This window comes from Idiotropiscis lumnitzeri, chromosome 20, assembly GCF_059441095.1.
Source record: "Idiotropiscis lumnitzeri isolate Australia: NSW breed Sydney's pygmy pipehorse chromosome 20, RoL_Ilum_1.0, whole genome shotgun sequence".
NCBI lineage: Eukaryota > Metazoa > Chordata > Actinopteri > Syngnathiformes > Syngnathidae > Idiotropiscis > Idiotropiscis lumnitzeri.
The window spans coordinates 7,558,098-7,581,587 of record NC_142410.1 but is presented as its reverse complement, the minus strand read 5'-3'; the positions used below and the strand labels follow the sequence as shown (position 1 = coordinate 7,581,587).

General features: G+C 44.0%; 2 protein-coding genes across 2 annotated transcripts; both read right to left on the bottom strand.

The window, feature by feature from the left end:
• Positions 1-420: 420 nt before the first annotated feature.
• On the bottom strand, positions 421-6,351 carry sost (sclerostin). The gene is made up of 2 exons (XM_088284834.1): positions 5,887-6,351; positions 421-1,821 (listed from the first exon to the last, which is right to left on the bottom strand). Exons 1-2 carry the CDS (start codon positions 6,344-6,346, stop codon positions 1,400-1,402), a joined length of 882 nt encoding a protein of 293 aa, XP_088140960.1. The 5' UTR covers positions 6,347-6,351; the 3' UTR covers positions 421-1,399.
• Positions 6,352-15,348: 8,997 nt separating this feature from the next.
• On the bottom strand, positions 15,349-22,137 carry dusp3a (dual specificity phosphatase 3a). The gene is made up of 4 exons (XM_088284835.1): positions 22,026-22,137; positions 21,762-21,956; positions 19,087-19,319; positions 15,349-17,920 (listed from the first exon to the last, which is right to left on the bottom strand). The coding sequence occupies exons 1-4, from the start codon at positions 22,052-22,054 to the stop codon at positions 17,691-17,693; spliced, it is 687 nt and encodes a 228-aa protein (XP_088140961.1). The 5' UTR covers positions 22,055-22,137; the 3' UTR covers positions 15,349-17,690.
• Positions 22,138-23,490: the final 1,353 nt, after the last annotated feature.

The following is a 23,490-nucleotide window of genomic DNA, read 5'->3' as shown; positions in this document are numbered from 1 at the left end:
CGCGTTGTTGTGCGCACGTTAACGCAGGACAGATGCTTTGTCAGCGTCACCGTGCCGTAGTCTAAAGTTTCTTAGAGGAGACTCGCTCCACTTTGGCCGAGCGAGCTAACGCATGGGCATGTCTGTTCTCTCCGGGAAAACAAGGCTTGGGAATGACATAATGACCACCCGCTCGGGATGATGTAGTGAAATGTGAGATGGACTAAGCTCCCAGAGAACGCCAGGAGACAAAAGTGCGGTTTCCACTGTAAAGATTTGTTTTTTGCTCGCACCTTGTTGATTTGGAGATCTTGAAATGCTGAGTAAAAATTGCATCGAGAGATGAACATTCCATTTTCAGTGGCTTTCAGATTGTCGTACAGCGAGGACCAATGACACACTTTCAACACGTGACATTTGAATAAAACAAGCAGGCCACTGTTCAAATATAACTGCATTGGCTTTATTCATGTACTGCACAGTGTTTCATTGCGCTATCGTACTATATGACAGTAATGGCGATTATTATATACTACCAAAAAAAAAAATAAGGTCGCATAAATAATTTAAATGTGGAAATAAAAAATAAATATGCAGTTCGTTCCTTTGTTGGAGGAAATTGGGCCCGCTCACCGCCCATCGGCTCACACTTGATCCCTGCCCGCCTCAGCCTGGCGAGGGCGACACTCCGGTATGATATGTACAATCAATGACAAATGCTTTCCAGTTGCTCAAGTCAAAAAAAAAAAGGGGGGTTTGGGGGTCTCGTCCACAACCAAAAGGTCGATCGTCTTCGCGGTGAAGTTGTATTTACAGAATGGCATGAGGACGATCACTCTTAGATCAGGTCCGTTCGTGGGCTCACTCAATTCGTAATTCCAAGGAATGTCGAACGCACGTCATCAGCCGAGAGCGCCACGGGGCTATTGAGGCCCTTGGGTGGGGGGGGCCCGGAAGAGGTGGGAGGCCTCTTTCCGAAGCTGTCACCATCCCTCCATCGGAGTCACCCCCCCACCCCGCCACCGCCACCGCCACCGTCATCCCCCCCCTGAGCTGCCAGTGTCCCATCTAGGCAGAAGCAGATGGATTACGGCCCCTTTGGTGCACCTTGTCCGCCTTAAATGCGGCGGGGGGTGGGGGGGGACAAGCGGTGTGTGTTTGTACAGATGGCTTGGAGGGCCGGGCGGGGAGGATGTTTGCTACGCTTGAGATGCGTTTATATCAGGACGAGGACCCGTTGCGACGTCTCCTCGTAGCAAGCCCGGACGTTAAAGGTTTGTCATGCAGAAAAGAAAACTGAGATTGGCTAAAAAAAAAAACAACACTTGAAGTCAGCCCAGCTTGTGAAGTCGCTCTGGAGTGAGAAAGCTCTTGCATGTTCTCTCAAATAGAGAGATTGTTTTGGTGTGTTGTCAGAGATTTAATACGAGTTGTCTGTCAACGGCGTTTTGTTCTTGTTCCGGTCCTGCGACGAGCGGCCGTGCTGCTTCTTCCGGGGCAACCTCGGGACCTCCTTGGCCTCGGACTGATTGTGGTGCGGGCGGAATCGCTTGCACTTGCAGGAGGTGACCGCACGGATCTTGTAAGTCCGAGTGTTGCCGTTGGAACAGTGCAGCTGCACCCGGCGTGTCCGCGAGTGCGCCGGGATGCAACGGTAGTCCGAGGCGCCGCCGCCGCCGCCGGTTCTCCACCACTTCCCGCGGCCGATGGAGTTTGGCATGAGGTGCGAGGGCAAGCACTGGCCCGAGCACACCAGCTCCTTCACCGGCTTGGCACTGCGACAAGATCCGTCGGTGATGTAGCGGGTGGAACGCAGCTCCCTGCAGCTCAGCTCCGAGGCGCCTGGGAAGCAACAACGGGATATTGCCGTTACGCTCGGTTACAAAACAAACACTCCAAGAATACAGCGGTTCACTGCTTCATCGCTGACTAACCTCGATTGGTCAATGACTCAACGGCACTTGGAAATTGCAACTACGGATAAACACGATGAATGGCTTTACAATCGTAGAACATAACCAAGTACAAATAGATTTTCTGGGTCGCTTCTTTACTTTTTCCCACTACATATAAAAACAAAAGTTGTCCCTGAAAAAACAGCCTTCTGATATTGCCAACATTCTCGATCAATTCAATTCTTTTTTCTACTCCTTTTTAGTTAATGTCAGACAAAGATTTGAGGAAGCAATATATTCCCCATCCATGGGCTTGCTGAAGAGAATGTTTGAGGTTGTTGGCTACAAGAATGATTTGTGGCGAATGCTAGGTTGGGAGTCGAAATCGGCATGTTTTCCCATGCTTGCTTCGGTTTTTGCTGGCAATCACGGTTTCCTCCCACAGTCCAGGTGAACTGTGGACTACTTCACCTTAAATTAAGAGTGTGAGTACTTTTGTCACCTGATTAGGTCCATCAGATTAGATTTACCAAACAAGGTTATATTTTGAGGTGGCTACATTTTGAAGTACTTGAGGCTTAAAGTATTTCAAGAATTTGTTCTGCATTATTAACGGGCAAAATTCATCAAATTCAGTAAATCAAGTCATTTAATTCTACAAAAATTATTAATTACAGTATCCACATAAACACCGACGATAGAAGGGGGGGGGTGGAATGTGGGTCGCCAAAATGGCAAATGAAGTTTTTGGTCCCTGGTAAGCGTTTGCTGTACTTGTAGTTCTCCACAAGTGGCCTGGATTCAACTTTGTTACGCTTGGCTTGCGTATTTTTATTTTATTTTTATTTTTAAATCGGGAGGATTAGCCCCGAGCCTCGGCTTTTACTAATTTGCCTGTCGATTGCTACTGCCTAATTCAGTTTCCCTAGGGACATAATCTACAATAGGATATTGTGACAACACACCGTCAAAGCGAAATATCAGAAGTATATATACTGAATTAATGAAAAATTACGTTCTTTCACCAACTTTTCACAACACTTGCATAGACAGATGAACAAAAAGAAGAAGAAGTAACTGATCAGTTCCAGACTAATTAAATAAATTGGGTGTTTTTTCTTGCAGCACACCTAATTTGTTTGTTATTCAAAATCGGAAAATGAGCCATCGTTGGTATATTGTGAGATGGCCCGGCCAGTCCAGGGTGCACGCCTGAAGTCAGCTGGGAAAGATTCCAGTTACCCATGACGCTAACGAGACCAAGCTGCAAAAATCAACCGTCATTCTTCTAATTGGGAATGATTTTGAGTTTGAAACACCCATGCCTAATTGCAAAAGTAGGACATAAAATTGCAGCGTGATTTGCTTTGCTTGGAATTATAAAAAAAAAAAAAAAACAATCATATTTACTCAAGTTGGAAGCTGTGGAGAGGAGCGTTTGTTAATTTAATTTCATCCGCGTTCCCCGGTGGCGAAGGCCTCCGGGCGCAGACGTCCAGCTGGCAGCCATCAGCTGATGTGGAGGAGCCAGTAAAGCGCTCCATGAAACTTAATGGAGCTCTGAGCGACAAGGGGAGGCGGCCTGGCAAACACAGTCGCGCTGGCCCTCGCTAACGTGCGAAGTGAAGACTCAACGGCCGTCTGCTAAAGCAACCCAACAGATACGAAAAAAAAAAAAAACAACAACAACGTCTTAAATTTCGGCGGCAACGTTTCAACGGACGCATGCGACATCTATTGTGATGTTTCTTTCTATTGGCGGTGTGTTAAAAGCGCCAAACAAACAACGGGCGAGGGATCTGCTTTCCAGTGGGCCCGCTTCACAAAAAAGGGATCAACAAAAGGATTCATGAGAAGCGACTTCCGTTTTGTTCTCACAGAGAAAACCCGATCCCGATGTTTTTTTTCTGCGGCCGCGATACACGACGGCTCGCACGATCCCTCCAAGATTGGCTCGGCTTGTAGTTTTGATTTATCAGCGAATCGGGAACAGTTGTCATTGAGTAATACCCGCCTGGTGAGACCTCACAGAGGACAGAAAGCACCATAGTTGGGGAAAAAAAGTGATTCGACTCTTGGTACAGAGTTGCTGTTTTTATTTTTTTACCGTCATTTGATTTGTATATAATACGTGTTTTGGACTACATGGCACAATAGTAAAAATGCTTCTGTGCTCACAAAATAGTTTCCCGCTATCATTAACCAATTCAAATCACATTTTGCAAGTTGTTGTTAAGAGCCCGCTCCATTTTAACAATGCGCCAAAGTTTTGATTCATATCTCATTTTCTGACCGATAGCTTGATACATTAAAGTAGATCGAGTTATATTTATATATTTTTTAAAACACTATATTCATAAAATACTTACTTTGTGATATAGTAAATAAAATTGTTCCCTGCTCTTGTCATGAAGTTGCACTAGCATTAGCATTAGCAATAACATTAACAGGAGCCACGGTTTCGCTCAATCTGGGACTGGCCATCTTTTTTTTTTTTTCTGTGCGGTCCCGTCCAAAGTGGTCTGTGGACCGCTAACGGGCCGCGGCCCAGTGGTTGGGGACCACTGCTTTAGAGTATGGCGATTTTCAGTTTCGATATTGTATCATTACTGTAACATTGTGAACTGACTACAAATAAATAAATAACTGGAAAAAAATACACTTGTATTTTTTCCATATTAGGTGGAGAATTTGAGGATTTTAGGCTGACACAAAACAACGCGTTGGCCATAAATCATTCTTGCAGCCCACAAACTATTTCCTTAAGTAAGACCATACTCAAATCAAGGAGAAAAAATTTAAAGCCTATTTGTAACAGCAGTGAAGCGCATGGAAAACGGGCAAAGGAAAACCTCAAATGTGACGCTTGCAGATCGAACCACTCGGCATTCGGTTGAAACTTCAAATTTCCTTCCCGGGCCACAGGTGGGAATCATTCTCAAAGGCAGCGTTGCGTTAAAAAAAGCAATTGACTAAGCCCTTCTCATGGATATTCGCAGCCAGAAGAAGGCCGATGTTTTCGATTAGGGCCAACATGTTACTGCAATCAGAGGCTTGCACGCGCTAGCGAAGCTTGACTAATAGTGTCAAGCGAGACGGGCAATAAACTGATGAACAAATGAGGGGGTTCCGATGTCTCTGTCCAGGCGCCACTTAAACCCGTGTTAGGAGGAGAAACCGCAAGAATATTCACGTGTGTAAAGTGGATTACGACGACATCGATTGGAGGTGATAGAGATAGATTTTAAATAAATGGTCAAAATGTGGCGTACCACAAAATCACGCTGAGATGCAACCGATGGCCGCTTCAAGTGCAAAGAACCATTTTTAGTCACTTTAAACAGAAAATGCATTAACAATAGGCAGTAGTAAGATATATAGATTTTTTTTTTTTTATTATGTTTTAATTACGCTGAAACGAAAAGTTAAACGCTGGTCATGTTTTTTTAATAAATTTCTGGTCTTAAAATGTCAAATTTCTGTGTACCGGTATTTATATAGGATTTCTGTGTCAACGCACAGAACAATGGGAATAGTCTACTTCAGAAAACATTTCAAGTCTTTTCTGCTTGTATGTCAGTCAAGCATTTCAAATACACTTTTTAAAAAAATATATAAATATAAATATATAATTTTTAAAAATCAGATGTCTTAACTGGTGCATGCATATTACGGACACCTACAGAACGGTGACATTTCTTGGTCTAAGCTAAGACAACTCACAAGCAGTAATAAAAACTCAATAACATGTTATAATACCTTAAGCTTATTAAGGCGGAAAGAAAATGCTTGAAGCAAGTGAACTGGCTGGCAAGACGAAATATCTTGGCAGCCAAACAAGCATTTTTGTCTTGATTTGAAATATTTTAATCTCGGTTACACTTTCGTGTTTGCGGGGCACGCAATTTTGACAATCCAAAATGAACAAATCACGAGTTTGACTGACTATGCGTATTTTAAAGATATCACGTTTCACAATCATAAGAATAAAGATGAGAAAGAGGACACTTACTGTAAGAGACGGAGTTGCTTGCTCGTCCACCTGTTTTGGCCCGGTTGTTGTTGTTGTTGTTCATGGTGTTGTTATTGCTGTTGCTGTTGTGCGTGTAGTCCGCTATGAATTCTGTGCCGTCGTTGGACACCTGCCTCCAAGCCTTGGCGGCGGCTCCGGAGGCGCAGCAGCATCCGCGGAGCAGCAGGAGGCTGAGGAGCAGCGGGGGAGCAGCGTGCATGCTGCAGCCAGGAGAACGACGGCGAAGTGGGGCAAGTGGGGGAGGCGGTGGTGGCGCTTGGTGGGTGGGTGGGCTTCTTGTGGAGGGCTGAGAGACGCGCTCACGCCTTTTAAAGCCTCTGGCGGGAGGCTGCCAATTAGGCGGTGACGTCGAGGGGGAGAGGGAGGGGCACCGAGCGCGGGCCTCACACTTTATGATGTTGCAGGTTTTTCCTTTTGGTGGGCCACACTGTTGCGTCATCGCAGCGCAAGTCCATCAAAAACCTGGCAGAAGTGCTCGTCTTCTGGTCTTATTTTTGACAAGAGAAGAGGAAATCATGTGCCGAACCCTTTTAATTTGCTGGGCTAGTCACAAACAAAAGCACAGACCTACGTTCACAAGGAAAGTTTAATATGAGTACATGGAGTGGAATGTACTAAAACAACAACAAACAAAATCCTTTCCCAGCCACATCTTATGCATCAAATTTGATTCGAAAGAAACCACCGCGCCCGAGAAAAAACAACCGATCAGAAACAGAAGGCATGGCCGACAAGGAGGCAATCATTTGTGGCACACGCATAGTCGGGTTCGTAATTACCTTGTGAAGTAATACTGGCACCAAAGGACTACTTTTGTCCAACTTAAGCGCATCAACTCAGTTTAAATTGTGCCATTGAGGCCCAAGATGCCACTGAAGCAATATTGAAATTGAATAGTTGAGTTTTTCAGCTAACAACAGGACAATAGGCAACTACACAAACGAAAGAACCACAAATATGCAAGGATTGACTATGTAGATTTTTTGCTCAACATTTCATTTTATATGTTGCCATGTCAATGTATTCTGCCCAGGGGCTTTGGAATCCCTCGTCGAGCTGGTACGTAATTTACAATAAAAGTCAGATTTTAAAGTCATCCTCTGCCAGTCTCAATGTTGCATTTTTCTGTCTGGTCAGAGAAAAACTTGCTAAAGCCAAATTTAACAGCAAAACATCTGCAGCGATCCGCACGCATAAATATATTTAACTCATTCACTACCAGCTGAGTAAAAAAACAAAAAAAAAAGACGTATTTAGCCGTCAATGGTATTGAATGAGTTAATATTAATCATGCGCGTCTATGATGCATTGTGTTATTAGATTGACTCTGAACTTTGTGACACAGTTGCGTGCCGTTATATTGTGTTTTTGAATGGCATTAATGGTTTCTATAATTGCGACGAGATCATGGCGGTATTAAGCCGTGATTTGAGTCGGTTAAGTCCGCGCTGAAAACCCGGGTACTAAATGCAAAGCCCGCCTCCGTTCATGGATCTGGTTCAAATTAGACATTGTTGACGGAGAGCCTCTTGGCATCCTCAACATGTCAACGCTTTGACGAGCGTTGACAGATGGCGGCTCCTCGGAGGAAAGGGAAGCATTCCAAATTAAGATCTCCTCCATGCTTTCCCCACGGGCTCGGTTTAACATCAGGATGACATCTCGGCCTCCTCGTGCTCACCCCAGGAGACGCGATTGTCCCTCTTGTCTCGGCCTTTGTATTTCTCAATGCTTCTGCCGCTCTTTGATTTGTCACACATAAAAATCAAGCATGAGGATGACAGAGCCAGCAAAAGTGAGACTGCACAGGTCCATTTCTGCTCCACATGAGATCAGAACAATAACCGCTGCCCTTTCTTTGGTCCCGGTGACTTTTTTTTTTTTTTTTTTAATTCCTTTTTTGGCTCTTCATCACCATCAATACGAGTGAAAAAGAAGGTGAATGATCATTGGATTAAGAGTTTGATTGTGTCTGGTGACTGAGGAAACACTGCCTCCTAGAGGAAGAAGGAGTAAGAGTATTGGACAAGGAAAAGTGGAGAAAACGAAATAAAAAAGGGCGCAAAAAAATGTGACTTTAGGGCCTGTTTGGTTGAATACAAAGTTATGATTCTGTTGTAGGAATGGCAACTAGAGGATACACATGTTAATTGGACCTTTTTTGGAGGAGCATTTCATTGTTATACCTGTTATTATATGATGCTGGCATAGAATATAAAAAAAAATAAAAAAAAATAAATTAAAAAAATAAAAAATCAATTAAAAAGGGGGGGGAATAAAGAATTTATGCATGTGAATATCTTACATTGCCAGCATTAATCGAGCGGACTTTCATCTTTCTTTCAGACCAATTTAATGTAGATTTGATAAATACAACAACGTGCAATCCTGATTGTCGTATGTTTCGTGACAATCAACATTTTTTGTTTGCAACTCAGGACCCATAAAAATGACAAATAATCAGCAAAGTGAAAAAAAAAAAAAAATCAAAATTTTTCAAAAATAAATAAATGATTGAATGCATAAGAGAATAGTCAACTGAGTGTTTTAAGTAATGATCTCTTTGCAGGGCTGTTTTATTTTTATTTTATTATATATTTATTGTTTATATATTCTATTATGTTACATTGTTTTAAATTCGGTTTAAGTGACTTTAAATTCAATTAAACCGTGTTGGTTTAAAATGTGTTCTATAAAGACTTTACGTTTGGATTGGATTTGAGCGATGACAACCTTATATTCGTTGTGTTATTTGATGACTTGGCTCGGTATTTCGTATGAAGAGAACACAAACGCATGACTAGACGCTTCCCATGTGTCGTTTATCAGCGAGGAGATGCTGCGTTATGTTGTGTGAAGTCGTGCCAAGCGGGGACGGCGGACCTCTGATTACCATCTCGCGACAGACGTCGGTCACAATCTCCATTTGGACCTTTATGGCTTCCTTCACGGAGCCCGCGGGGCTCGCCGCACGTTATTTTTGTATTTTATTTTTTTTTTTTATCTTCGTTGCAGTAAAATAACAATCAGATGCTCACCACATTGGAAGAACGCCTCCAGCGCTGCAGCTGATGGCAGATTGCAACTTTCATTTAAGTTGAGAAGAAGGCTGCGTTGGGGTCCATAAATGAAGCGTTGAAAGCTGCTTGCAGCGCTCGCCGTTTTGGCTACAAATTGCGGTGAGTCAAAATGAGATTTGCTATTTTTGTCACGGCAGATTTGTCAATGCCATTTGATTGAACATCTCAAATGGAACTGGAGACAACGCAAAGTAGCGCCTCTGAATCCATTCATCAATCAGAAGCGGAACTAAACTCATTTGCAGCGTGCGTCCCGACCAAAGGCGACTGAACTTTCAGTTTCGGGTTCGGCAACTAAGTTTTAGGAGTTGCTGACTGCGGTGTGATGCTGAGGGGGGGGCGCGTGTGAACCTGGGGATCTTGCTTTTTTTTTTTTTCCTCGCCGAACTACATTAAGGTGTAATTGCACATCCACTCCAGTAGTTGGCAGTGGCGCTCTCCTTGCCCACTGTATGCAGCAAGTATTAAGCCTACGGTGTAGGTTTGTTTTTTTATTTATCGTTGCGGCGGAAAGTGGGTGGGTTGGGGCGGGTGGATTGTTTTCTTTTTGCTGGGAGGCGTAACAGAAAATAATTGAGAAGTACTGAATTCCACAATTACCTTTCTAACATGCCTGTTAAAATTTTCCAAATAAAAGGAAACCTGGGATGCATGGTAAACAATTCACTCGAAAGAAACCCCCCCCCCAGCTGCATTCCGTTGCGACAAATTTGAACATAACTCAGAATGTGTCCGATTTTGTCACTAACCTACTCTGACGCAATAGTCAGAAAGCCATATTTTGTTCTAAGCTATTTGGCGAAAAACTGCTCGACTCCCATTATTTTATTTTTTTTCCCCAAGAACATCGCAAGATACCGCACAATGACGCCAAAGCACTGAAAGTAATAACTGGTGTCAAATAAGACCAACTATTCGAACATAATAGCAATTTTCCCCACTGAAAGGAAATTAATCTGTTCCAGCCTTGGTGTAATTTGCGTTCGGATCTTTTGGTCTTGACGCATTGTGGTCGACGAGTCCACCCACTGGAGTGATTTACATGAGCATCCTGCTTGAGCACGAGTGTAGAACATTTCTCGCTGCCCCCTTGTAAAAACACGTCGGGTCGCCGCGCTCTACGTAAGGCTCCAAGTCACATTTCGACATCCCGTGGTTCGCGTTGGTATGCGAGCTGGGTGTCAATCAAGCTGCAATCGACGCAACATTAGCGTTGTTGTTGCACCAACATGTGGCTGCAATCAGCACACATAACCACAATAAACACCAGCAAGCGGCGGTCGCACACACTCGCAGCCCCTCAGATATGTGAAGCACGCTGGATGTAAATGTGCTGTCATGTTCTTACACGAGCCCGGCCGGGCCCTTCTCACTAACTGCGCTTCACGCCGACAAGCGTTTATCAATTGTGACGGCAAAATCTCCGGTTCAAGTGCCGACATATGGCAGGCTACTCCCAGGCAAATTCACACTTTCGCAGAGACAACCTAGCACATGTTGCGACTTTCTTTTTACTTGGAAAAGGAAATGTGAATTTGACAACTATTGCTATCTTCCTATCTTTCAATTGACATTTTAAACTTCTTATCCTGACTGTTTATCTGTTGGCAGCAGCCCCAGTTTTTTGGGGGGGGTTCTCTGGCAGGGATCAAGGTCACTCAGAGTTGAGTGCCTGCTACGGGGCAGCAGAGGTACAATGAGTGCAAAAAGGGATGCTCGTGGTACTCTGATCTTTTATGAGTCTTCCACGCGGGAAAAAAATCGGAGATTTAACCATGGCGGCAGTAAATCCCCAAATTGTCATTGTTTGTCTGCAGACTATTGAGATCATCTTCAAAATAGATAGGACTTCCATTGAAGCTGCCAAGTAGGAAGTTGGCCTGTGGGAGTGAGGCTGGCTGGACCTCAGACGCTAAATGGCGCTCTTTCCAAACAACCCTGAGGCCGTTGCTTGTCGGACATGTGCTGTTCTTATGAACGAGTCAACTTAAACATTCACAGAACATTGAACAGAGGTTTTGAGATTGCTGTTCCGAAGCTCCCGAAATCCTTTATTCTCTCCGGGTTTCTGGTTAGCAAGTCCTCAGAATCCTCAGAACTCCTCGTTACCAGTTCGACCACTGCCAACACCACGGAATCTTTATTTTGGGATATTTCATGCTTATTGTTGAGGATATTCTGCAGAAAAGGTACAGTATTTATTGGCCTGATCATTTTCAAACCAACACCAATCAATCAAAACAAGTTGCATTTACATTTTTGAGCAAATGATTTAAGGGCAGCGTAGCAGATGCTGGCAGGTCTCGCATTCTATCTCCCAGGATAGAATGCGAGAGGTGCTAATTGAGCGTGTAAGTACAAGCAGACAAACGCCAATGCTGTTGCGGTTATTTTCAACTTGTTTTTTTTTTTTTTTTCCATTACAAGATCAATAAATTGAGCAAACCAGCATGTGAGAATAATCCCCCCCCCCCGCAGTGTTGAATTCAGCAAAGGATAATGACAAGCAGAATGTCTCCGTGGCGGCAGTGCGCTGTCAATTGCGAGGCCACCCACGGCGCAGTTTCTCCTCCGCGGATGCAGAAACTTCGCCCGCAGAGTACGACAGCACCTTTGTGCGGAAGCCGACGCGTGACATGACTGTCCTGACAGCAACGCAACAGTCCAATTTATCCACTCCAGTCTTCCCCTGCTAATCGCCGACCTTAACCGATAAAATTCCCAATAGGAGACGTGACCAACAAATTTCGCTCACTCTTCTCACAATTCAAGTCACACAGACTCACAATGGAAAAATATTCATTCACAATTTGCCGATCGGCTCCGTGTCGGGGAACAGCAACTTGTACACCAAATACTGAAACATTTTTGGCCCATTCGAACATTTGGTGAATGTAGCGCATAGATCATCGTAAAATGTCACCGAAAAAAGCGGACTATGCCTCACTTGTGAGCATAGAAGACGCTTATCTCGAGAACCTTGCAATTCAGACAGCTAGAATATAAGGAGACGTCCAGTTTTCTTAACTTGGACTGCGCTTTGTATCCCAAAGTCAGATGTGCGTATGTCTGGTGCCGCGCTGTGAACATTTCAAACGCTTTGTGTAACTTGCGTTGTTCCGTGTCAGAGGTGCGCCGGTGCGCGGAGCAACATCTGGTTGCACAACAGGATGATCATGCGCAGCCTTTAGCAATTAGCGAGGCAGCTAAAAAAGGTATGTTTGAAAGCTGCGAATGCCAGGTCTGCTTTTTAACAACGCCACCTGACTTTTCACCCTTGCGCCGCTAGAGAACGTCAACGTGCGGCGCTCTCTCTTGAGAATTCAGCAAAAAGTTGGGCGGGAAGGCGTATTCAAAACGAGACACTGGAACAGGGTTTATCATTTTCTTTTCTAATGATTCTACATCCCGCTTTAATCAATTTGTACGCGCTAATGTTGACTATTTGCTGCCATATGACAATCAAAGTGTATGCCTTCAACAATACTTCCTTGACACCAATTATTTCCTTCCGCTTAGCTCTGGCCATGGCGCCATCTATAGTGGGATCATTGGGAATTTACAGAAAGTGCAGACAAATAAGGGAGTCTGGGTATAGGTTCCGTAAAAAGCGAACGTTAAATCGGTAAGGGGGGTCACTGTATTTTGCAAAATGACTCATAAGGTCAAGAGGTCACGGTACCTTAGATTGAGCAGCGAGTTGATCTGAAAATAATCTAAAAGTGACCAGGAGAAGATGAGAACACACTCTCATCTCGCGGCTGGCTGTGAGCCCGTGGCTAACGCAAGCTTTTCCTTACTGCCAACTTCTCCCATTCTGTACGTTGTTTGTGTTTCAGGGCGAGAACACTGACGGCTTTTGAATTAACGCTCAATTTTAAATCTGACACGCCATCGTGTTGGGCATGATGTTATCGTTTTATGGTTGTACTGGCAGCGTCAGTTGATTATCCACATGCGGTGCAGTAAAAAACAGAACCGGGATGAAACAAGCGACTGCGGGCGAAACCACTTGGAAGCGGATCTAAGGAGATGGATCATCCGCCTCCTCCGCCTTCATATTTCCTGATAAAGCAACACTGTGCCACACATGTGCTTCGACATCAACTTAGGAGCATCACTCCTTCTCAAGATGAGCAACGGCAACTTTTGGCGGTTGGACGTCACAAGGCCGATAGAAATCCGCTGCCAACAACATTCTCAGCAGTGACTGATGAAAACGTCAACGGCAAAACGGCCAGAAATACCTGCGACTGATTACATGTCCCGTTTCTCACTCATGAATCATTTCCTCCATAAACAAGCATCCAACATCAGGTGATGTTAGCTTAGCGGATATGAGCAAATGAGCAACGTGACTCACCAAAATAAACACGTTTTCCAAGCATTTGAGGTATTCGACCCAAACAACTAAATCCGTATTGACACCAGCTCGTGTTTCTTCAAGCGAACTGCAGGATGTAGTCAGCTCTGATTTGGGCTTAAGCCGTAAACATTTCCATGCACAAGCAAACACATAGTTGGAACGCATGTCACTTCATCACGCTGATGAGATTGGAGCGCCGTTTCGGAATTAAAGTGGTAGTGAGGGACCAATATAACCCGCTCGGACTAATTTTTCGCCGCAGTGCTTCCTGTCCTGCGCTGGGCTCCTGGTGCCTGTCATGTTTCTACACCTGGACGGGGTTGTTCGGACCCGTGCCAATGAGGTAGCTTTGTATTTTTTCAAACCGAAACAGATCATTTAAAACAATTTATGAGCTGCGGAATTAATGGAAATTAGACTGAATTCGGGTTCTGGTTTGCTGGGACCCTCAAGGGCCCACACTGCTGGTCTGGTCTAATTAGTGCACGTACAAGTGGGATAAATCATTTTTGCATTGACAATATTTTCAAAAACACCCACTTCAGGAGAAATTGATAAACGCCACACTGAGGACAGACATTAAGTAAACAACACACACAGCAAAAAGAGCAGCCATTAGTCCGGATGATAACTCAGTAGTTTATTTTTAACAAAGTTGTCTTAGATAAGAAAAAACAAACAAGAAGAATGTTAAATCAAGTGCACTTCAACAAAGCCTCGCCCTCCCGTCGCGTGAGGTGAAATAGACAGACTGAACGACACACTGTAAGGCTTCAGGTGGGCTGTGTCGTTTGGGTCGTCGTCGTCATCGTCATCATCATCAAAATGGGACGGAGGAGGAGTCAGGCCGTGGACTCCTTTTGTGCGAAAACCATTGAACACAAAAGATAGGGGCGTCCACACTTGTGTCTGTACTCCACCTGGCCCGAACTCCCACTTTGTTACTCCTTTCCGGCACTTGTTTAAAAAGCTCTCAGGTGGGAAAACGTAGCAGGGGGAAAAGGTGAACAAGTTCAAGCCAGATGAGTTTCCATGATGTGCCGAGTATCGGTTGTCGGCCACGCGGGGCTTCCAACAAAAGGAGACTTCAAGCGCAGATGTCCAAATTACACCACGGGAGACTTCACATTTGGACTCCCCCAAAAAAATTTCAAAAATAATAGAATAAAATCACGGGAAGTTATCCGGGACTTCAATAAACCTAATTCTCAATGTTTCACAATGCTCCAAACCAGCACTTGTGAATCCATTACAATTACGGATAACGGGCCCGTGATGTCATCGTTAGATGAAGTAGGGCAAGAACTTGTCCGCTCCTTTCCCACCCGAAACAATTCAACTAAGATCCCCTTACATCCTCCCAAGTAAGCAGTTAACCAAATGTTACTACCGGCCAATATATTAGGCCAGCTTGGACATTGAATGCAGCAATTCACCACTTAGTGCATGTTACATATTACATAGTATATATAACGATATACAATTGGACATTCGCAGTTTTGAAACCGACACAGTGGAGCATGGTAAAAGCTCCCGAAAGTGACGCTGGATGCGCATTGCCGCTCAACAACACAAATCAGTCGCGATGTTACGAATTTTCCTCTCGGAAATAACTGAGAAGGAAAAACACCATGATGAGTTTTGGTTGGGGGGGGTCAATAAAAGATTACACTGACTGGACAGCAGGTGGCAGTATTGGTTTGTTTGCGAAAGCAGCGTACAACTATTTATTAGCGTGATTGACGATTCCAAAATATAACACAAATGTTCAAATGTAAAATCGTACATTAGCCATCGGGGAAATAGGTTTAAAAAGTGTTGAGGACTTCCATTACTCACAAACTTTCAGGATGAACCGAAAATGCACTATAAGCTTTACAGGTCAACTTTTTTTGACCTTCAATGTTTGAGTATATTTCCCACATATTGCTGCTGTCCAACAAGGAGCTGAAGGGCAAAATTCACAACAGGTGTTTTTTTTTTTTTTTTCCCCCCACGTCCTCTTTTATGCCTTTCTGCTGATGACACAGTGACAACCTAAGCTAAGTGGCCAATTCCCTCTGCGAACATTTTGTTTGAAGCCTCACAATGCTGAGTACTGTCGATGATTAGCTATGTGTCAGCCTGGTCTGATGATGCCAAAAAATGTCAACAGCATGATGAAGAAGATTGTTTAAATACCACTGCTAATTGAACCAGAAAATGTATTGGTCCACTCCCGGATCAAACACCTGTTGTGAATTTTGCCGTTCCGCTCCTTGTTAGAGAACAGCACAAGAAAATAGTACAGCAACACTGAATCATGGATAGTTCAGCGGTCAGAATAAGTTCACCTGTAAGGGTTCGAGTGTAGTGTAGGTTGACTATGGAATATTCTAAAGTTACAAAATGCAATTTCTTTGATAGTTTTTGTGGCAGCACAACGAAGGGATGAATTCGAATTTTGAATCTTCAACCCAAAAACCGAACATGTTAGGCTAAATGAAGACTCAAAATTGTCGGGTGGGGAGAAGGTGAGAGGAGAAATGGTTGTCTACACGTCAGCCAGTTGAGACGGTCTCAAATGACATCGAGTGTGAAGAAGAAAAAGGACGGATGGCTGCATTTTGTGCTGGGAACCGCATGGACTCAAATAAGCGAGTGGTAAATAGGCTTTTGGGTATTGGTGCTTGTTGATATTGTATCCGTGTAAATTTTTGTGTGGTCCCTGGGTCGTGATGAGGCGAGGAAGGGGAAAAAAAACGTGACACATTTTTGACAAAGATCTCAGCTTGTTGTAAGAGTGTACCTGACGGCTGTTGCCAAACACTTTGGCCGACCACAACTGAGCGCACGCAGCACGCAGCAACGTGTTGGCCAAAGGACAACTAAAGAGGTTGGGGGGACCGGGGTCGGTCTTGCCAGAAATGGGGGGGGGGGGGCTGTCTTGCAACTCCCCGAATGATGACTTGACCTGCCGACGCACGTTCAGACGTCAGCAAACGCCGCTGCTGCAACGCTGCGATGCATCTGGCAGCGTTTAATCGTGCCTGCGTCAAGTGGGGGCCAAGTCGTTGCTGCTGGAACACATTTAGTTGAAAATCGAGCAAACAGCCACTGCGCTCACAGCGCACCTCCTCAATGGAGCTGCTTTCTGGCGCGTAATGAAAGGACGCCCCCTAATGGAGGCTCAGTATAGTGCGACAAAGTGAATCAAACCCCCTTTCAAGCACCTTCTGAGCAAGTTGGCACATCAGGGGCGTCACTTGTGTTGCTAAGCGACAAACCAAAAAAAATGGATACGATGACATCATGAGCACGATCCAGACTGCCACCTGTGTCGCAATGTAGACGCACAATGCATGATCGCGGATGACACAATTGTGGTCACAGGGAAAGTTTTACATGCGTATCATATTTGACGATTAATATATTGTCGTACATGTAAATGGCCGATGGTGAGAGTGACTAATTAGTCATATAGACGAATATAAGGTGATATATTAGACACACAGACGATATACCTACACGTTACAGACACATTGCTCATACATTCATATATGTCAACACGTACAGTAAATACGTATATACAGTACGCACAGTACATGTATATATTCATATGCATATATTTATACATATAGCAAAGGAGGAATAAATAGTGAGTCGATTGATGACATGAGTGACACGCTAGGCATAGCTGGTAAATAAATGACAGGTGTCCTTACATTCTATATAGACTGTCTAGAAGGATGGAGTATTGACATATATAGCAATGTTTTACTGCACACAAATTGAAGAAAAAAAATGAAGGGCACGGTATGGGATGTGCGACCTGGCAGTGGATAAAATGACTTGCATCACTTTTGTCCCATGATGCATTTGGGAAGTGTCAATCGGAGGAGGCCTCTGGTCGGATTTTAGGAGCCGCTATATTAACGTGTTGGCATGGATTACCGGTGGTTTAAAAATAAAACTACTTGGGATTCACGGAATGCTTCTATGCCTCGTTATCGGCCTTATATTTGACTTTTAAGATTCCGACATTCGCGGCAGTGAAACCTCTCGGAATGATTGTGCTGTCGTCTTTTACGTTAGGAATCATGGGAGTACGGAGCGTCGGAATGCTTGAAGTAGCTCGGTTCTACGAGCAGTAGGTCGATGGCGAGATTGGTGAGAGTTTACGGCAGCTCGTCATGGAGATTCAAAGGTAAACATGGACGTGTGCGTGCATGTGCGCGGAATGATCGCCACAGATAAAAAGCATGTTCCAGAATAACCCTCAAGACGGGTGCTGGTTTGTGAGAAGAATCCCGGAGAGCAGCGGAAAAATCAGTGAAAGGCATGATGGGAGGTCGTTTTCATTTGGTCTTTAGTTTGCCCACCTCGCCGTTCAGCCTGCCCTCGCGGGCCAGCTTCTCGTTGAGTTGGCACAGCAGGCGCAGGAAGCCGTCGTTGGGGCCGATCTCCCTCTTTTGTCGTACGGTGGCCACCGCCTGACGGGCGTCCATTTTGTGGCGCAGCATGAGGTAAGCCACCACCATGGTGGGCGAGCGGCTGTAGCCTTCCCTGCAGTGCACGTACACTTTCCCTGAGAGAAAACAGGAACAGATTTGGCATTAGACACCTCTCACAAAAAACAACAAAAAAAAAAAAATCACAAAAACTACAGTGCTGCTTTAGATTAGAATACAGATTTTTTTTTTTGAATTATGGGTTTGTACAATCTCCAGCCAAGTCAGAATTTCAGAGTTGCACACCTTCAGTACTGTGCTACTACCTGGGGGGTCCCACGTTACAAGTTAGCATTAAGCTCGCCAACATTTTGGTGTTTATATATCGAATCTGGCGGTTGATCCGCCTTTCCAGTGGAAGGGGATTATTTACCAAATTTTGTTGTATGACTTTCAACAGGTGGATGCATCGGAATTGTTACTTCCGCCATCTAGTGGGTGAGCATTTTTCTTCTTACATCAGCCGGCTAGATGAACAAAAATTAGAAAAGTACACTCCCCATCCTTCCATTTTCTACAGTACTTCTGGTCATGGATGACCTGGAAAAAATGTTGGACCAATCAAAGGAAATTAGATCATTTGTTTAATAATTTGTCTCATCACAATTGAGCTTCTTCCTTACATCTAGTTTTAGACATCTCTAACGTGAATAAAAAGGTCAGCAGTGTTGCAGAGAGGCAGGTGGTGAAAAAAAAAAAAAAAAAAAAAAAAGGTCCTCACATACAAGGAGACGGCATCTGCACTGCAGTAACGGTGATGCAGCCGCTCATTAAAATCCTCCAACCTTCGACCTTTGAGAGCTGGCTCGCAAAACAACGCTCGCAAAAATGAGCAGATAATGTCGCGCGCAGCAAAATCGGACACTGCGGCAACACACACCGGATCTTGGCTGCGAATATTCACCGGGGTGCAGTTTTTTTGTTTCACGGAACGCTGATGCGGCACATTTAATATGGAACATTTCATGTAAAAGATATGAAGAGGAGAACAATGCGTGCAACAGGTGACGCGTTTTGCAGATGTCAAGGGATTTGATCTGATAATGGAATATGGAGCAGGACTCTGGAGTGAGTCGGAATTAGCCACAGATGATTGGCTGCTGTCTTAACGAGCACAAAGCACCACATCAATTAATTAAATAAATATTTCTATATGATAAATATTAAGCGGTGTTAGAATGCCCGTAAGGCCATTTTTCCACACGTGGCAAATTTTCCGTGTTATCCGAGACAGCGGTGTCACCTTTGCCGTTGTTGTGCGCCAGGGCCTTGTCAATAAAAACGGCGCCCTCCTCGAAGAAGGCACTGAGGTCGAATTGCTCCGTGTCGTTGGCCTTGATGCCGTGATAGGCGATGCCCGTGCCGGCGTAGAAGTCGGCGCTGGTGTTGACGTGCATGAAGGAGGTGCCCTCCGCCATGTTGAGCACGTGCGTCACGCCCAGCTTCTGCAGACGCATTGCATTCTGGGCCACGAACCTGCAGAGGAAGGAGACAAGTGTTCATCCCCCACCTTGATGAAAAATGCACATGAAGCACTGAAAGAGCACACTGGAGAATTGATTGACGTGTGGCGACAACAAGGAACAAAAGGAACAAACGCCACACTGCGGTGATAAAAAAATAAATAAAAACACGCAGAGTGTCAGCAGTGTTTAAAAGTGATATATATGCTGCCTCTTTCATAAAAAAAAAATAAAACTCAGCCCAGGAACATTTTGTTGCTTAAAAAAAAGCCAAACACTTTTAGCTGAGGAAGGCCTGCCTGTTTTTATCTGTTGTTGTTGTTGATCTGTATTTTTATTTTTTTTTTTTTCAATTACGGTTGCACCAAAGCTGACACGTCAGCACAAAAAGGTACCTTAGGCCCCCCGAGGAGGTCGCAAGCCTTAAATCGCCGATCAATATCACCACATGACCTTTCCCTCCGGTTGGACACGCCCACTTGAAACAGCGCACTAATTACACGAGGCAGATTAAAGGCAAAAGCGTTTGGAGCCTTGTCGACATCACTTTCTTTCCGGACTTGACTGGCACGTTTATATTGATCTTGTTGTAGCTGCGATCCATTAAAGCGCATGCAGAGCATCCCTCTTCCTGTCTCGGCGGCGATCCGAGCCAGAGGAAATAAAATAATATAGGTGAGATGCTTCAAAAGGTTACCCGATAAGATGTCCAGGGCTTGTAATTTTTTGTTGCGAGTTTAAGTCAGTCGGTGCATGTGAAAGACAGTCACCAAACGGAATTTGTCACGTCTAGTTCAGGTGCGTCACTCGGTGTGTGTGTGGCTCGGTCAGAAGATTTAAATGAACCAGGAAGTGACTAAGTGTGAGCTGTGAGATGTAAATCCTTTCCCTGTAGACACGTTTCATTGGAAAGTCGATAGCAGCTGGACAGCCAACAAGCTTAGATTTATGTTTCACCCTCCAGTTTCATCTGCTACACTTCCCGCAGATGACTACATCTTGCAAGGTCCTTTGTGTCTCAGCAAGAGGCACAAGCTTGGATGCGGGTGTTTTTTCTGGGGGTGCAGAAGTTCAGAGTGGAAAGGGAGATTATTCAGATGGAAGATTATATAGTGCTGCCAAATTCTAGCAACAATTTGGTCAATTAAGCAATTTTTCCATTATTTTAAAAAAAAAAAAAAAAAACACTGATGCATCTCTCCTTTGTGGAAGTCTTCTAGCAAGTCAATGGTGACGTAAAAACAAGCAGGTTCACAGCAAATTTTGTAGCGTACATTTTACTCCAAAAAGAAATAAATTTGGTCACAAAGCAAGTAAAAATTTAGAGTCAAATATTCACTACAAAATTCAGTGGAAATTTTATTCTGAGAATTATTACGCTGAATATTTACTCTGTTTAATGGGACTAAATTATGTCTTTTTTAGAGTAAAACTCATGCTATTAAATTTACTGCGTACCAGTTGAACTGTAAACGCTGCAGACTAAATTAAGTAGTGTCACTCCTCGGCTATTTTAATTTGAATGGATATATTTTGCTGAGTGTCTGTTCTATTTGGGACTGTACTTGCTACCAAATTTACTTGACGGTCTCATGGTGATCATGCGGACTAGTTGGTGACTGTCGGATTTTTTGCGGTGTGTTCTTCAGTCATTTTCCGGTCAGGTGTGTCGACTTTTGCCAGGATGGCCGAGTGGTCTAAGGCGCCGCGTTCAGGACCCAGTCTCCCCAGGAGGCCTGGGTTCGAATCTCGAATTTCCCCATTGTGGGACTAATAAAGGAAATATTTTAGGCCAACGCGCCGGTTGGCCACAACGGCCGACGTCGGATTGTTGTAGCGGCCTTATGACTAGCTGTAAAGCTTTTCTAAGTCTAAAATGTTGTCTACGTTTCTGTAAAGACCTAGGGTCGGACCTGCACTAGGTGTAGATGTTTCTAAGGCTCATGTATAGGTCAACTTTCAGGAACAGTTTAAGTTTAATTGTGGGTTTAGCTCGAGGTTTAGGACTAAATCAAGTCTTGGTGTAAATCTAAATTTACCGTTGGGGCTATAATTATAAGTACTGGTCAGTGTGTAAAGATCAATCTAGGTGTCAGTCTCAGTCAAGGTGGGATAGGATTCGTTTTTGGATTGGTACAGACCTTACCTAGGTAATTTCAGTTATACGTTAAGGTTCAGCCTGGATCGAGCTTCAGTCTTAGATAATCTCCATTAGATATAATTTTAGGTCTAAGGTTAGGTGTAGTTCAAGTAGGTCTGTGTGTATACATCCAATCCTGAAGCATCATGTCATACATAATCTGTTTTAAAGCAGATTCGTGTCTTAAACGTCGTGACGTCGTTACACAAGAGCCACTTTAGAGGGCGCACCAAAGGTGTGTCGGTAACAAAAAAGACAACAGGCGGTCGCTGGTAGGCATCAAAACAAACGCAAAAAAAGGAAACAAACACTCACGCGTTGCCAATGTATATCCTCGGGAAGACCTCGTTGAAGTGCTGCGTGGGGAGGCTGTAGAAGCCGCTGCCGTTCGACAGAAGCTCGTTGAGTTGCTGGACGGTCACCTCGCCGCCCTGAGTCGTCGTCATCGACGCCGCCACCGCCACAGACACCGGGACGTCTGGCACTGCCGCTGCCGGCTGCTTGGCGGGACTGTGGTGTTTTTTCATGACGCCACAAATTAATAAAGGTCAGACTGAAGTTGTCAAGGAAGCGGCGAACCTTTTGCTGTCGTTTGTGCTCATCTTCATATCGCCGCACGTGAGTCGTGCGCGCACTGTCTGGTCTATGAGGTGTCTGACAAGCGATGACGTCAAGTTCCAAGGAATCACATTTACTACTTCCTGTTTGAACACTCAACGTAAATGTTCAACGAGAATAGCAATTGTCCAAATAAATTGTTAAATATATATGTATGTATTTTAATTTTAAACGTATTTTGTACTTTTACTAGTGTTTTGTTTGTATAACTTTGAGTAGCAGGGTTCACGATTCGTGTTCGTCAAGCAGACACACAATCGTTTTTTTATTTTGAAGTGCATCTTGGTCACATTCGGTTACTGTGTCGCTTCCTAGCAGGCACGCCCCACCGGTGAACGCACGCGCTCCTTTCTGGTCTTTGCTCCGCATCAGACTTTGCGATTAGTGATGATTCCCGTCAAACGACATATATACATGTTGGAAAAGCAGCGGATCCAACGAACGAACAAGAGAGGATAAATCAGCTCACGCGTGCAAACAAGGCGTACTTGCATTAAACCATGTCCTCCTCTAGATGTCGCCATTTGTGCTCTTTTGTGGTTGGAGACCCTTTGGATGACGTCACTTTCTCGAGTTGCATTTTGGTCCAAAAGAAAAATAAATATCTCCAGTTTGTTAAAAATCATTTTATATTGTAGTTTCATAAAACATACATAAATACATTTATAAATGAATAAATAAATACACACATACATATGGTCACTGTATTGTATTGACTTTCTATCCTTTTTATCTCGTTCTGTTACGTATGTTGTATTGTTTGAAATAATATAAAAATTGCTTGTTAAATTAAGAATTTCGGGGGAAAACAGGACAGAGGTTTTTTATCTATCTGAGCTATTACGGAACCATAATTATTCCATTGACTATGAAACGCGTCTGCTGTAATGAAGCGAGCCACAGAGGGGCGCCATCTTCCTATTGAAGCTGCACATATCGACGAAGGCGCATACAGGCATGACGTGACCATTTTTGCAACGAGTAATGCGTACACTGAAATAAGTTATCATCTAATAAGCAATGACTAGCCAGTTTCCAAGGTGTACAAATACATACAAGCAAATGTGTCCGAATTTATGACCTTCCTCACTGAGATATTTGGTCACCCTGGTCACCCCACAGAAAGATTTTTGGAACAATGGACCAATTCGTTTTCTTCCTCACATTTTATTATTTTTTAATTGAGCTTTGGTAAATAATTGCAGTGTAAATGAGGCTGCGTCACTCAAATAACCACGCGAGTAATCATTTTTGTGTTTCCATGGAAATGTGAGGAGATGCAGACCGTCACCATGGCAACAACAACAACTGAATAATCAGTCAGTAGAAGGACAACATGTCGAGCTGGATGTTATAATTTCATTGAGGTGACATTAGAGGGGGCTGCATTTATATTTTAGCATCACAATAAATCTTGTAATGACCT